A 16245-nucleotide genomic window follows, 5' to 3' on the forward strand; every position below is an offset into this window, starting at 1 on the left:
GTCACATAAAATGGAAGCTCTTTGGACTTCTACTTTTTCATAGGTCCTGGTCAGATGCTTGATTTTCTCCCCGTAGAGGTGCAATATTTGTTTTCTGAGGTTTTCGCGGGTGTTTGTATGTAGGTCTTTGGTTATTCGGGTTTTCTCCCATGTAAAATTGGAAGTGTCTTGGTGACGTTTCAACGAAGTCTTATTCGTCATCTTCAGGCTGGTGTTTACACACACACACACACACACACACACACACACACACACACACACACATAAAACCCTATTCTACAATGTTTCAAGAACAGGCTATAAAAACTTGTCAAGATCTACAAAGTTGGATAACTGAACAACAGTTAACTATTTAAAAAGCTTGATGTCAGCAATTTGTTCTTGTAATAGAATTAATTAACAACTCAACTGAAGTGAGACTTACTTTTCTAATGATTTAGCTGTACATAACAAGATCTGCTTTGACGGAGTGTAAGGTCTGCTCATAGGTTCATTTCCACATCCCATACTACCTTGGTTAAAAATTAAAAAAATATATCACTGCAAATTTTTTAAAATATTAGTGATATTTAAGTAGTAATGATTCTACTAAAATATAATTTTAAACAGCTGCTGTAACTTTTTATTTTTGCTTTCTTGTACTATATCTTTTTAAGGTTAGGGTAAAAGATTGATTTTGGTACAATGATAAGACAAACAGAAGATGGACATAAAATAATTGGTGAACTATGGAGTAATTAATACATTTTCCAAAATAATAACCAACTGTATAATATATCTCTACAAAGAATAAATATATTATTTCGAAAATATAAGTTTGTCTCTTAAATTTAAATAACTTAGAGAGTGATCAATAAAAACATTACTGAGTCAAGTTCAACTCTGGGTAACTGCATAAACATATCTACACAGTTTTCTTGGAAACACTACTGAAATGGTTTGCTACCCCACTTTTTTTCTGGAATATTGTTAAGTGTTCTATTTTATAGCCCTGGTATTCTAACATGAGTAAATACATTAATATCGTGTTCATTGTATAATAGCTCCCTAATTTTAAATATAATCTTTCTAAAATAATTCTATCTACAACTTAGCTGTAAGTTTTCACTGTAATAAATTTTTACAATGTTTACATCATTTATTCAATATAGTTTATGGATAGTTTAGTACATATTTAAGTTGGTACTATACAGAAGTACTATATAGTACTATACAGTACTATACAGAAAACCTTTCTGGGATTATCTAAGGTACTTCTCAGACTCTGAAACTCCCATCAAAGGAGTCCATGCAAATTCTCATTTTAATACCCTTTCTCAGAAGATAAAGCTGTTCATACTTAGAGAAACCTTTTAATTATAACATTTCAGTTTTGCTGAAATGAATTTTAACTGAGAGTATATCTACTTTAAGTTTCTTAATTTTATTGATGTGTTTTTGATTTTTTTTAACACTTCAATTTCAAATTTTATTTTATCTTATACAGTGTTATTATAAGTTCAAACACCTTTGGCATTGGAAAGTCAGAAAGACACTGAATAAATATATATGTGTATGTGTGTGAAATTAAAAATTATTCAATCTTATTTTGATCTATTTAAAAGCTTTTGTATTTCTTTTATGAAACATACACTCAGACATATACATAGCATTCTATTTTCATATTTTTTTCATATCAATACCTGAAAATTATAATTTTTAAACTTAATTCAGTGGCATTAAAAAAATCCATACAATGAATTATATCTTATAAGTTCAAGGAACTGAATGATTATAGTTGTTAGTTCTAATGGATACACCAGTGTGATGTAGAGCCTACTAAAACATATTATTTCCATTACAAGCAGTACAGAGCCCCATATCAGCACACACACTCTTGGGTATGTCACATGAAGAGGAAATTCTCAGTGACCAAATTTTAGTGTTTAATTATCAAGAGTACCACCCTGTAATATATTTGCATGAGGTCAAATGGGACTTACTTCTTTTGAACAAAACATATAGACTGCAAAGCAAATATGCTGCTATAGATACTGTCAATTATCCTTAAGGGGAAATTGTACTTTTAAAGGCAGAAAAAAAAAATCACATAGCATCAGAAAGCTAGGATGGGACATGAAGTTATCCCACAGATTAACCTGCTCAAATTAGACAAGAATGCATTACAGGTAGTCCTCGATTTACGACCCAATTGAGCCCAAGATTTCTGTTGCTAAGTGAGAAAGTTGTTGTGAAGTTCACCCAATTTTACCATTTTTCTTGCCATTGTTGCTAAGTGAATCACTGCAATTATTAAGTTAATTTACCCAGGTTTGGGAAGCACTGCTGTAACTCTACAAACAGGCCGTGATTGCAATAGCATAAGCGACCATTTACAGCATGGGCAACCACAGGATTTTGCAGTTTCACCAAGTTGACAAAAAACAGTACTGCACTGCATGCTTCACCCTTTAGATATGCACAGGTGACATCCCAATGCATGTACAAAAACAGGGCTTGCACTGTGATGGTGCAAGGATGTTTTGCTCATTTTGCCCTCCTCACACTACTTCTGCGGAAGCTGCCGGCTTATATAAATATCGCAAGGAGCCCATCTTGGGAAGCAAAAGGAAGTGCTCAGGCAACCTTCTACCAAAAGATAGAAGTGGGTGGTGCTGCCCTTGCCTGATTCCAGCAAGTTCAACTATGTGATGACGCTGTTCAGTTACCTCTGGCAGCCTAGCATGTGTTTCTGCTATTGTAAGTTTTTAGAAGAAAAAAAATTGAAGAGATACTGGGAACGATAGGCCACAAATATGTCACCACAGCAAAACTGAACTTCAGTGTCTTAGCAACAACCATGGGAATGGAAAATGAGAAAAGTTCTGAATTATTTACTGAATGCTTAATTTTGCCCTTATAAATAACAAGGTCAAAGAAAATGTTTAGCACAGGCTCTAAGAATAGTGTGAGAGAATCAAACCAAAGCAAACCAAACCAAACTCTAGAAGGTTCAACTGTTCTGGGATCATAATCTAGGCATAATGATAACAAACATTATACGGAGGTGAAATGCAGACAGCACTTAGAGAAATTAATGGAATAAGAATCAGATTATGAATATTTTCATAAAAATCATACCCAGTTGGATGTTATGGTGGCAGTGGTGATGGTGATGTTTTGGTGGGAGTGGTGAGAACTGAGTGGAGCTTGGTTTCTTTACTTTATTAAGAATAAACTAAATGCAATTGAAGAGCCCATTCCTCATTTTTACACTTTATTTACATTTACAGCACACCTGCATTGGACCCAAGATTGATGTGGAAAATAAGTAAAGTCACTGGAACCAAATATATATTCTACGAATATTTGGAATCAGCACAGATACATGATTTCGACAAATCTGTATTAAACAAATTAAGTGCTCCCAAACTTTTTGAGCCAACAGGTGGCTTTGAAATTTTGAAAATATCATATATAGCAAAAGAAAGTGGCTGCCATGGAAGTCTTTGTCCAATCACCAAATCCCATTAGACACCCCAGAGAGTACAAACCACTAACCCCCAGTTTATCCTTAATGGTTTTTTTTTTCTTCTCAGCAGAGTGGTCATAATCTATAAAACTAGATCTAAAGGGCTTTTTATTGCCTAAGAACTTCTTTGGGATCTGACTGTATTCTTGTCAATGCAGATTAGTCTAAGAGTACTTTGCTTTGTACCCTGCCTGCTTCCTTTTTGTTTAAAACTAAAGCAATTTAAATATTTAAAAAGTAAAAGGGGATGGCAGCTTGGCAGGCAATATGGACAGTGTAAGCACACTGGGATTCATAGGAATCCTGCTGGCAATTCCAGCCTGTGTTTTATCTATATATTATACACCGACTGTGAATCAATATTAGTTCTTCCAATTGTGATGTCAATCCTATTTGTATTTACTTGAAAGAGTGAGATTTATTTCTAAACTATACGCATAAAGGTAAAGGTTCCTCTCGCACATATGTGCTAGTTGTTCACGACTCTAGGGGGCTGTGCTCATCTCTGTTTCAAAACTGAAGAGCCAGCACTGTCTGAAGACGTCTCCGTGGTCATGTAGCCGGCATGACTCAACGCCAAAGGCGCACAGAACGCTGTTACCTTCCCACCAAAGGTGGTCCCTATTTTTCTACTTGCATTTTTTACGTGCTTTCAAACTGCTAGGTTGGCAGAAGCTGGGACAAGTAACGGGAGCTCACCCCATTACACAGCAGCACTAGGGATTCGAACTGCTGAACTGATGACCTTTTGATCGACAAGGTCAGCGTCTTAGCCCCTGAGCCACCGCGTCTCCCTTAACTATATGCATACGTATACAAAATTATGACATTGTTACCATTTTATCTATTAACAAGTTATGATGTTAAACTATAAGAAATATAACAGCCACATAATGTGACTTCTTACCGTGGGACTGTTTGAATTGGTTCAATAACTACTTCCTCTAAAAACAGAAACAGAAAATCGTAGTTTGTTTGATATAGGTCAATTTATTAATCATAATTTTTCCCTTAAAATGGAAAGCACAGAATGAAAACAATGCTTACAATAAATGTAACATATATTTGCTAGAATTTCTTTGCATGAGGAGGTTTTCTGTGACCTCTAAAAGCAGCTGTCATGGGTCTCCTATTCAAGAACTTCCATTTGATCTGACTATTTTGGATAACTTTAGATCTGCTGCCAACTGTTCCTTGCTAGGAAATGTTGCATTGAGAAGGGTGGCCAGGCAACTCCAGCAATTAAAGGAAACAGCTTATTTGAAACCATTGCAATCAAAGCCAAAATACAGCAGAAAAATTCAACTGTTCAGTTTTGGATAACTTATGGAAAAACTGTGTTCAAAATATGCAATCCTATTCATTTCACAACAGCTTTTGGTATTATCAATCATGGTATCTTCTTGGACCATTTCCAAGGCAGCGAGGAAGGAAGGACCGATTTGCAAGGTCTCTCTTCTGTCCTGAACGGGCAGGTTCAGTCAAGCAGAGGGGAGAAAGGACAATTCTGCTGACATCTAAATATGGAATCCTTCACGGTTCTCTCCTCTTCCTATTTCTCTTTAACATCTAACATCTTCCTATTTCTCTTTTAAAATCTCTCTTTAAGATCCCTTTCACAACTGGGGGAAATCATCTATTGTCAAAGGGTTCATTATCATCAAAATAATCTTGGACCTAGGCCAAACAAGCAACATAGTAGAAGTGCTGTCCAGTGCTTGGAGGCTATAAGGGTCTGCATGGGGAGAACAGATTCAGACTAAATCCCTCCAAGAAAGAGTGATCTTGGGCTTATGGATCTAGTGACTCTAGAGAAATACCATCTTGACTCTGAAAAGGACTGTGCTGTCCCATTCAGAAGCGGCTTGCAATTTTGCCATCCTCCTAGAGTGGGGAGTGTCAAACTCAAGGCCCGGGGGCCAGATCTAGCCTGTGGGGTGTTTAGATCTGGCCTGCGGAACCACTCTGGAAATAGCAAAGGACTGGCTGACAGTGACTCTGCCAGTAAAAACGGAGCTTGGGAGGGCTGCCCTCTATTTTCAGTGGCAGAGGGTTGTAGAGAGCTGTTGCAGCCAAAAATTGAGCTTGGGAGCCCATTTTTGCTGGCAGAGCACTTGGGCCACCACAGGTGCCCCCGACACAAGTGAGGTCGAGCTGGCCACCCCACTCTTCTCACCTCCACCCAGCCCCCCCTCCCAAGGTCAAACACAACCCTGATGCGGCCTTCAATGAAATTGAGTTTGACACCCCTGTCCTAGAGTCATGATTTCTGTTCAATAAGGAAGTGGCAGCTATGGCCAGGAAGCAACCATTTCTGGATCTGAAGGCCTTTTCACAGTCAAGGTCTATTCACCTCCTGGTTAGATTACTGTAATATGCTGTATGTGGGCTACCGTTGAAAAACATTTGGAAGCTACATTTGATATAGAATGTGCTGGCCTAGGTAATGATCAGGGGTGAAATGCTCCTGGTTCGGACCGGCTCGTGCAATCCGGTAGCGATGGCAGCTGCTGGTTCGGAGGACCGTTAGCAAAAATCCCTGGCCCCGCTCCCCACCTCTGCTGAGCCGCACCATCAGTAGAAGGGTTTTTTTTTACTTTTATAAGCCGGCTTTTCTTCAGCCAAAACATGCCTTTAAAAGTAAAAAAAAGCCTTTGAGGATCCCGCCCCTCAGCTGAGATCAGCAGAGCCTTTAAACTTAAAAAAAAATAATTAAAGTTTCCTCTGGCGACCTCACCTGAGTTCCTCATCAGCAGAACCTTATTTGTACTCTTACTTGTAGAAAACATGTTTTCTACAAGTAAGAGTAGAGATTCTAAGGCACTTATCTGATTACTGATGAACGCATGGTTCTTTTTCCAGCCCGAAAGCCCCAGTTTCACTTTCAGCCAGATAGAATCAATTGCTTAGCTAATCTATTTCCTCAGTGATCAACTACTGCTGCTGGCTTTGCTGGCTGAGGAACTCTGGGAACTGAAGTCCACAATAAAATAAAATAAAATAAAATAATAAAATAAAATATTTGTGCAGCTTTCTGAGATTTGGTGTGTTTCTGTAGTGTTTCACTCTAACTACACAAACACAAAATCTCAGAAAGCTGTATGTGGCATTTTGTGTGTGTGTGTGTGTGTGTGTGTGTCAGTTGTTTTGTGTGTGTGTAAAGTGTGAAAGTTGGTTTTTGGTACCTCTTATTGTTTTTTTATACTTTTTTATTTTTATTATTTATTGTTATTGGCTACGCCCACCCAGTCATCGAACCACCAAGCCATGCCCATCAATTAAGCCCGCCCACAGAACCAGTAGGGAAAATTTTTAGATTTCACCCCTGGTAATGATGGGTGTATGCTGGAAACCTAAGTCACACTGCTCCTTTGAGAAATGCACTGGTTTCAGACACAATTCAAGGTAGTGATTCCTATGATAATAGTAGTAGTCTGGATCACAGGAGGAAGGAATGTGTTCCAGAGGAATAAGAGGCAGTGCAGTCCAGATATAAACTGGGAGACAAAGACGGTGCAGACAGTCCTTCTCTAATAGTTTCTCAAAATGTACGGTAAATACAGATAGTAAAGTGCTTCAGTTTGGCAAGATTCTATCTATAGTTGTGGAACAACAAAGAACTCAGCTAGAAAGAGTTACCACATATCCTGCCTCTATTGTTTCTGCTCCAAGTCTGTGATCAATGGTGTTGCCCTGATAGGTCAGCAGGACACCCATGCTAAGCAATTCCGTTGATTTTCTCTCTAGTTCCAACATCTTCCATTTTCAACCAAGAGGAATTGTATCCACCTGTCAGGGTTATGCAGTACTATTGGAAAATTGATTTCAGGAGTCTATCTGGGCTTCTCTAGGTTGGTTGGTTTGCCTCTCTCCAGCCTCCATTTGGGCATCTCCCAATTTTTTCTGAATGTGAAATAAAGAAATCTACAGGACAGAAATAGCTCTGGAAAAGCAGATATGTCAACATAGTGCAGTTAACTGGACCATATACAGCAGGATAATTAAAACAGATTAATTTCTGAGCAATCTCCCTTTTTACTTCATGGAAGAAGTGAAAAACTAATTGAAACTGACAAATATAGGGGAACCTGCACAAAAAAACTACAAAAACCCAGGTCAACATCTCTCATTTTCCGAACACTGTAATGAGGAAAAATAGGACTGTTACTTTTAAAGGTAAAAACACGTTTTACAAATCTTTAAAGCAAAACAGCACAAACAACCTTTTCTTTTTTCCTGAACAAAATAGCCGAGTTTTTCTTTTAAGTCTGGACAGTAGTTGGTATCAATAATAAGGGGGTTGGGGGTGGTGATAGGTAGAAAAAAGAATTAAAGAAACAAAGGGCTTATGGAGAGAGCAAACACCTGGACAGAAATAGCTGACTAGTGTTCTGAAGGGAGGAAGGACATGTGCTTTTAACAATCTTTCTGTCCACACTGATAACAATTCAGTTGATCTTACCACAATGATGACTGTGACAAAGTATTACAGCCTTTCATACCTTGAAGCAATAATAGGATTAAGCAGAAGATGACTAATCCAGTATACTTAACAATGCCTTAAACCAGATTCATTCAAGAGCTAGAGACTTGATGTGGGTATGTCCAGAGGCCAGGGGGGGAAAATGGCCCGTGATTCTTAAAATGTTAGCGGGGATGTGGCCCCATGGGTTTTAGTTATGATATCATGTACTATTTACCTTCTGGACCAAACACATGCAATCTTCCATTATGTTTATTCTTTTGTTCCTGCAATACAGACAAAGTAAGAATGGCTATTTTACTCAGTCTTTAAATTCTTCACCATGAGTGCTCTTACTAGAATAACTTCCAAAAAAACATGATAATACAGTACAGAATGTGATTCTTGATTACAATTATGTATATTCAATGGATTAAAACTGATTTTTTATTAAAACTATTAAATACCAGCATACACATTCCTTTCAAAGATAAACTTATAGCAAAATCCAGATAAATATTTTTACCTTCATCGCATCTGTCCTTCCCAAACTACTATGCCTAGTATAAGATAAAATAATTTATGAAATGAGTATATGCAGCATGGCATAGTGAAATGCAAATAATGCTTCAAAATAAACTGCTCTCTAGTTTTCTGGGGACCGCTAAATCTTGAAGTGGTTTACACATCGTGCTACAATATAGCTTTCTTAAGCATTTTTTTAAAAAAAATAATAACTGGCTGAGTTTATACAATTCACCTTGCTATAAACCATAGTTTATCAATCACAAAAATTAAGTTCGTAGAACATAGCGGGCTCAAAAATATTCCAAGCAATTACATTATGGCTTAGTGTATATTTACAAATCCATTATTAACCAATAATGGTTAAGGCAACAGGATAGAAATCAGGAGACTGTGAGTTCTAGTCCCACTCTAGACACAAAGCCATGTACGTGCCCATCACTATCTCTCAGGCAGAGAAAATTGCAGCCACTTGTCCAGGCAATAACCAGGAGTCAAAACTGACTCAAAGGCACAATATAATAATATAAAAATGGAAGATGTTTTAGTGATCTTCAGTGCAGATGCTACATCATTCAGAAGAAACATTGCCAGCAATCCTTACACAAGGAGATATAGAAGTCCTTACAATATTCTTGACACACAAAGATACCATAACACGGTATGTAAGCACCAGAAAATATCTACCTGCTACTTATCTTTCAATCACTGCTGTGACAGAATATACATTAGTAATAAGCCTGGCAATCTAGTAAGATATTAGACTGCTCCTGCAAGAATAGGAATGCTCTCTGGTTTAATCTTCCCTCTAAAAACTACCAGGTACAGTTTAGTTAGTAAAATGATTACAGGTCCCCAGCCCAAAACTATTTGGTGGCTTTCCTGTTTTCACCTAACCACCATCTCAGCACATCCCTTTCCATGAAACTTCTATTTTAAGATTATTGTGTCACACTGCATCTCTCCATTCCATCTATTTATGGAAAGCAATTCCAATGTCTGACCAGCCTCTTATGTCTGACTTTTGATGAATTCCCAACTTCCTGATTCCACTCCTAACGCAAGCTGAAGCCACTTAGCACCACAAGTCTGTGGGTGGATATCACCAACCCAGCAATGGGGTCAAACATATTAGGCATGGATGTTGCTCTATAGCAGGAAGGGGTGATACAGCAACAATAGCAGAAGCAGCAGCTGCCTCTTGCCCTTATAGCCCAACTTCAGAAACAAAGCCTAGTTTAACTCAGTTAATCTGCATAAAAGTATTGCTGGTTGCCAAAAGAATCTCCCACATCTTAACTGTCATCCCCATTCCCACCAAGTCACCGATGGGAACACTTCAAACTTTCTTCCTTGTTCATTCCAGATTCAGTTAATCCATTCCAGGTAAAAGTCCCTAACCTGATAATGGCTTTAAAAGTCAAACCAATACTTAAATTTGCACACTAGGCTTGTAGAAGCTAATCCAGATAATTCAATACCATTCTGTTGTGACCCCTTAACAGCATTTAGACACAGCATTTTGCATCACTTGCAAAAGACATTTTTCAAGAGTAGTTCCACATAAAATATGCTATAGTAGGCAATGCAGGATGTAGTTGAGGGAAGAAACCCTAAGCATGAAAAAAATCAGAAAGGAATGGATGGCATACTGGCTGCAATTATGAAAATGCATTCCTTGCTACAGTCACCACCTCTGAATGTAGCAACCGCAGAGATTCAAGAGATTCTCCCTTATCTGGCCATTATTTAAATTAGGCATTAGTGTACTGATTGCTTCTTTGGAATTAGTTAGGAGGAACCAGTGGACCTGAGTGTTATCAGCATACGGATGACTCCCTTTCTAAAGTTCTAAATAAGTTTCATTGTGATTTTACGTACATTTTAAAGAGTTGGGGAACCAATAGAATCCTACGGGGGCCATCAGTTAATAGCCCAAGTATTGCATAGCAGTCTCTCAGAATTATCTTCTGGACATGTCCAAGGAATAGGACCATAATCATTGCAAACACAGCATTCTACAAAGAACTGTTCCTAGGGCTAGTTCCAAGCCCACTAGATCGCCCAGAGGAATACAATGGTTAGACTACCAAAATATCCAATAAACTATCATCCATCAAGACCAAACATTTCAGCTGACATATGACCAAATATCATATGTCAGCTGAAACTCAGATTGTCTTGCCTAATCAATATAATTAAAAACTTAAAACCAAGGACTATATACTTAAAGGTACTTAAAACCAAGGACTATGACTCAGCAACTACAGCCAGCAAATCACACAACCCGAAATCAGACCAGGACTCAGAAAGGTATTTAAAGGCCAGTGCTCCACAGACAAGCACAATCCAAAGCCTATTGAAGATGTCTCCTTGAATGGGAACGAAATGTTTGCAGCCAAATTGCCACGCTCGGAGCTCAAACCAACAACATACAGTAACTACCAATCCGAGCTACTAATATTCAAAGTCATTTCAATAATTAAAACCATCTGGTACTGAAAATAAACTTTTTCAATCAAAAACACTTTCATTCAACCTTACTCAGAAATGTAATATTTCAGACTGGTCTATATTACAAAGATCTCCTGGCCCAAGGGAGGGCTTTTTTTAAAAAAAAAAAAAGTTATTATCAAAGCTTTTTTTAAACAGGCAGGAAGACATCCTACCTTCAGGAAAGCACTACAAATCTTCCCTGTTTAGGACAATCTCATCTTGAGGGGCCCTTGGTGCACTCTGAGCTTGCTTGTTTTCTTACAGACGTTTCATTACCCCAACTAGTGTGGGTGGGGGCCCAAACCACCCCTATCCACACAGACAGGCAAGAAACCAGAATATAAACTGATAGCAAACAGCACTCCTTACTGGCACAGATGATGTTACCTAGTTGGGGTAATGAAATGTCTCCAACAAGCAAGCTCAAGAGAGCACCAAAGACCCCTCATTTCAACCCTGAGTTACAAATGTTCTCCTGTATTGGTACATTCTTATCTTGAAAGATTTTATCAATCATAATGGATGAGATTCTAGACAGAGCTTCTGGTCAGAAAACAGAACTCCTATAGACTATGAACCTACCACCTTTGGTCTGTCTGTCTTTCTGTCTGTCCCTCCCTCCCTCCCTCCCTCCCTCCCCACCATCTTCCCGCTACATCCAAAGCAGTCTGGCAGGCAATGCTGGGAGAAATTAACTCCCTCTTTTTCATTTGGCCAGATCTTTGTAATGCCAAAGCAGTGCTTTCCTCAGGATGAACTCCTAGAAAACAGAAGTTTGCCCAGTAATTGACTTGGCATTTTAACATTTAATTTGGAAGGCCCACCTTTCCAATCACATTGATTCCCTTAGTTAGACTCCAGTCTGAAAAAAACAGGGAGGCCAAACAGCAGCCTCTTTTCTTAGCAATGCCTAGGTTGTAGCATTCAATCATTATCTCCCCCTGCTGGCTATTATCCCAATATTTACATACTCCAGTCCATTCCCCATTATATTTATATCATTATATTTAGCTCTGTTAATGTAAAAATCCCCTATTCCCCAGCTTCCTCTCTTAAATACCACAGGACCTATTTTTCCCATATGAATGGAGAAAGATTATAGTAACTCCCAGAGTATATACACATTCTAAAATTACACATCATTCTAAGCACCAAATTGATAATTTTATATGCATTTTAAATTTATTATAGTATCTACTCAGTTAAATTTGAATGTGTGGTAATGTACTAGTCTCATTTCCAATTTTAAGAGTGTCCATAAAATTGCCAGTAATTAATTTCAACCGGCTCCTCCTTTCCCCAGGATGAGAAGAAATTTCCAGAGAATTCAGAAACTTGCACACTGTTTACAATATTGGCCTCATAAGCCATTGTTCTAACTGTAAACTTTTCCCATACCTAAAACAGATACTTTCTACTTCCTTAATTTTTAAGAAAAACAGCTTTGGGGCAGCATAATCGAATGAAAATAGAAAGTGGGAGTTGATGAAGCACTTCCTCCAGTTTCTTTACCGAAATGCATTTCCCTTTGAAGAGTTTTGTGGAAGGAAGTGAGAAGAGGCTGTTTCACCATCTGTCTGCAATGTACAGTTAGGTTCTTAAGTCTACAGCTATTTTTTCATTTAAGCTCTATTTATTTAGTCAAATTTAATTCCAAATAGGTATTAGTCGTTAAAAATTGTCACTATTTTATCAGGAAGAGAAACCTGAGGCGACCAGAAGATCTTCCATTCTCAGAATGCTTAAACTTTCCCAGAGCAAAAATTTCTTTCTTCCTTACCTTGACAAAGGCAAACAAGTTTCTAAGATAAACCCATCTTTAAAAAAAACACAGAAAAATATGTATATTCAATCAATGCCTTCAAACCTCACCTGCTTTAATATACAAAGGTCAATAAATACAATAAAAGAAATTTTCAAGTTATATATAAAATAAAACTTGAAAAAATAGTAATCATGTAATAAATCTAATTGGATGAATTGATTCATACAAAAGAAGGGTAATGACTTTGACCAGATAGGTATGCTAGGGCTACCATATAAAAATTAGAATGACCACAAGATAGCAACAAACAATTAGAATTTTCTTTATTTCTGCACCAATCTAAAGGTTATTTGGATTTTTGCAGCTCAGATAAAGTCTTACCTATACTGATAAATTTAAAGAAAAATTATAAATAAAATAAACATATCTGACAAAGAATCATACTCATTATCTTTTACTAATGTTGAGGAGTAAGTGAAAATATGAACTAGTATATTTATAAAATCATACTGTATACTTTATCAAATTAAATATATTAATATATGTAAATATTTAAGCCTAAATACACACACATACATACATATACATTCCTGTTAAAGGTTGAGAATATATAATATTTTGATATATGACCCTCTTGTTATTTTTTTTGTACAAAAAGTTAGCAAAATGGTAACTTTTTGTAATAGTAATAGTTTCTCGCTTGTACTGAAAGCAACAGATATTCAGAAAATACGGTTATCACCAATACCATCATTTTAATTAGAAAAAAAAATCCTCTCGATATCCTAATGCAGGGACTTATGGGTTCAAAAAAGTCCTCAATCACACTGTCACCATCTTAACTTTTGTGCAGCTGCCCTGATGGAGCACAACCTGCTCTGTATGCAGAAAGAAGATCTCAGATCCAATGCCTGGCATCTCTTGGATACGGTGAAGAAAAACTCTCACCTGAGTCCTTAAAGAGAATTGAATCACTTTGTAAAAAGAATAAAAAAAATCAGGCCTGCCAATTATTAGGAAAAGCAATCCATATTGAGGCAAAACCTTTCTTGTAGTAAGGTTTTGAGTTTTCAGTATCTCTTCATGACAACATGACTAAAAAATCCAGAAAAGTGTGGGGTGGGGTGAAAATGGAGTTGATGCTTGAGTCATATTTGTAACAAATTATAGTCTTAAATAGTACAAAGGCGTCTCTAAGCATGGTCATTAAGTTTTATTGTGTATGGAGATTCTATTTAATTGTACCAGGAATCTCCTAAAGCAGGGCTGTCAAACTTGTGGCCTGCGGGCCAGATGCGTCACAGGCTGGCCACACCCATGCCCGGTTTAGTGAAGGGGAAAAAAGTCCCGATATATCATGTGACACGGCCGTGACATGGTGAGTTTGACACCCATGCCTTAAAGTAATAGTAATTTCTAAACTGTTGCCTATGGACCACAGTTTGACAGATGGGGGCCCATCAGATATTCGGTCACAGCCTCTCAGCCTTCATTGGCCAGAGTATGTTTACACTTCTGCCAGCCACTGGGTTTGTGCCCCTTCATACCACATCCATTCAGTGCCTTAAATCTCTGCCTCACTGCATTCATTGTTGGCTTGGTGGTCAGACTAAAGCCTTCCTCTACAACAGCATTGCTCTCTAACTTTCCTGCTAATCAGCTGGCTAGAGTTGCCTGCCCTCTGTGCTCCCACTTCCCCATATTCACTGAAGGTCAGGTAGCTGGATCCAAGCCAAGTCCTGCCTCAGCCCCATCTTCCCTGCATTCAGTACCAGTCAACTGGTTCACAAAAGTCATGGCTGACAATTGATATATTGAAGCACACATAACAATATATGATGTAAATGAGAAATGTTTGTTTAATGATCCATGAGTGCGGAAAGTTTGAGATACACAGTGCTTGGAATTAGAAACAAGCAAATAATTATAGTTGTCCTTCATTTTTGGGAAATAAACATCTGTTATGCAGTAGTCAAAAAGTCATTCCATCTTTTCTGAAATGTGGGATTAATAAACAGTACTGTATGAGGCAGCTTGCATATACCCAATATCCTAATCTCAAATTTTTTCTTAATTTCTTACCTGGGGGACTTTAAGCAATTTATTCAAATCAGCATTTATGTTAGAAACCCGTAAAGTATAATTCTTTCTCACAATTTCTATTATAAAACATTTAACATCATCCTAATACATAAAAGTTGGGAAACTCATATCAAATATTGGCTATATTCCATTTTTAGATGAAGAAATTTAGGAGCTCTCTGTGATTTAAGCCACAACACAGGATGTGAGGCTCATGTCTAAGAGAAGGAGGAGGAAGAGAATTACGCATTTGCTTTCCACATGTTTGCTCTGCACAGCACTACTGTAGAGAGACAAAAATGTCAACTTTACAATTTACAGATTAACAAGGTTGCACATCTGTCAATAATTTTTTTTATACTACAATTTTATGCAAACTTATTCTTCAGAATGGGATTGAATTTAAAGAGCATTTATATATTTGATATAAAATCTAAAATGTAAAGATATCCAAGGAAATGTTACAATGCAAAATATAATGTTTTAAATAGATACCTTCAGGAGCGATCACTTCCATCATTCCAGAAACCTGAATGAGCGTAGAAGAAAAATTCAAATATTTCTAAGTCATTTCTGAAAACAAGTTTCATATGTGTATAATTTTGGAAAACTGGACTGTACCAGTGGATTGTTGCTACAATCTCTTGACAATATTCGAAAGAGGGGGATAGAGAGTCCTTCTCCATTACTACTACCATTTCTTTCTACTACCATCATCTACTACCATTCTACCATCATCTCATTCACCTACAACTTTTTTCTTCTTCTTTATGTTAATATTGTTCCATTAATACTGAATATATTTACTTTTATTAAATATACTTTTATACTTTAAATGCTAATAAATAAAATGAATATATGTAAAACTAATCATCTTAGACACATTAAAAATATTACTTAATATTCCTATTCACAATAATCATTATAAACTCTGGCATTAAATATATACATACATAATTTTAAAAAAGCATATTGTAATAAGTTGGACGTTTGCAAAAAAACAACTCTTACTCTTTGTAAGAATGTAAAGTCTCTCTTCTATCTACCTTCTCTTACACTGTATGACCATGGAACATACATTGTCTTTTCAAATTTCATTAAACTGTTGGAAGAAATATCCAACTTATTTTTAGATACAGCATTGTGATTTGCTGTTTATAAACATAAATTATGCAGCTTTAATCTAGCTTTAATTATTACGACACAAAATGTGTCAATTAAACTAGTATAGAAATAGAAGCAGCAAAGAAACCATTTTAATGATCTCCAGAATTAAAGGGTAAAAAAAGATCATTCTAGAATCAAACTACTATCACAATACTCCAATGTGTTGGGGATATTCTTCAGCAAGTCACCTTCCAACCTTGCATTCAAAGTCAGAACATTCCCATTAACAGTTATTGT

General features: G+C 36.9%; 1 protein-coding gene across 1 annotated transcript in view; it reads right to left on the reverse strand.

The window, feature by feature from the left end:
• The window catches only part of ERICH2 (glutamate rich 2), a 30408-nt gene that overhangs the window by 12426 nt on the left and 1737 nt on the right, over positions 1 to 16245 (reverse strand). The window contains exons 3-8 of the mRNA XM_058190876.1: positions 15337 to 15370; positions 12775 to 12811; positions 8500 to 8533; positions 8212 to 8260; positions 4419 to 4455; positions 425 to 508 (exon numbers count right to left, since the gene is read on the reverse strand). Coding sequence (XP_058046859.1) covers positions 425 to 508; positions 4419 to 4455; positions 8212 to 8260; positions 8500 to 8533; positions 12775 to 12811; positions 15337 to 15370 — 275 coding nt within the window. The remainder of the gene's footprint in view (positions 1 to 424; positions 509 to 4418; positions 4456 to 8211; positions 8261 to 8499; positions 8534 to 12774; positions 12812 to 15336; positions 15371 to 16245) is intronic.

This window comes from Ahaetulla prasina, chromosome 1 (genome assembly GCF_028640845.1).
Source record: "Ahaetulla prasina isolate Xishuangbanna chromosome 1, ASM2864084v1, whole genome shotgun sequence".
NCBI lineage: Eukaryota > Metazoa > Chordata > Lepidosauria > Squamata > Colubridae > Ahaetulla > Ahaetulla prasina.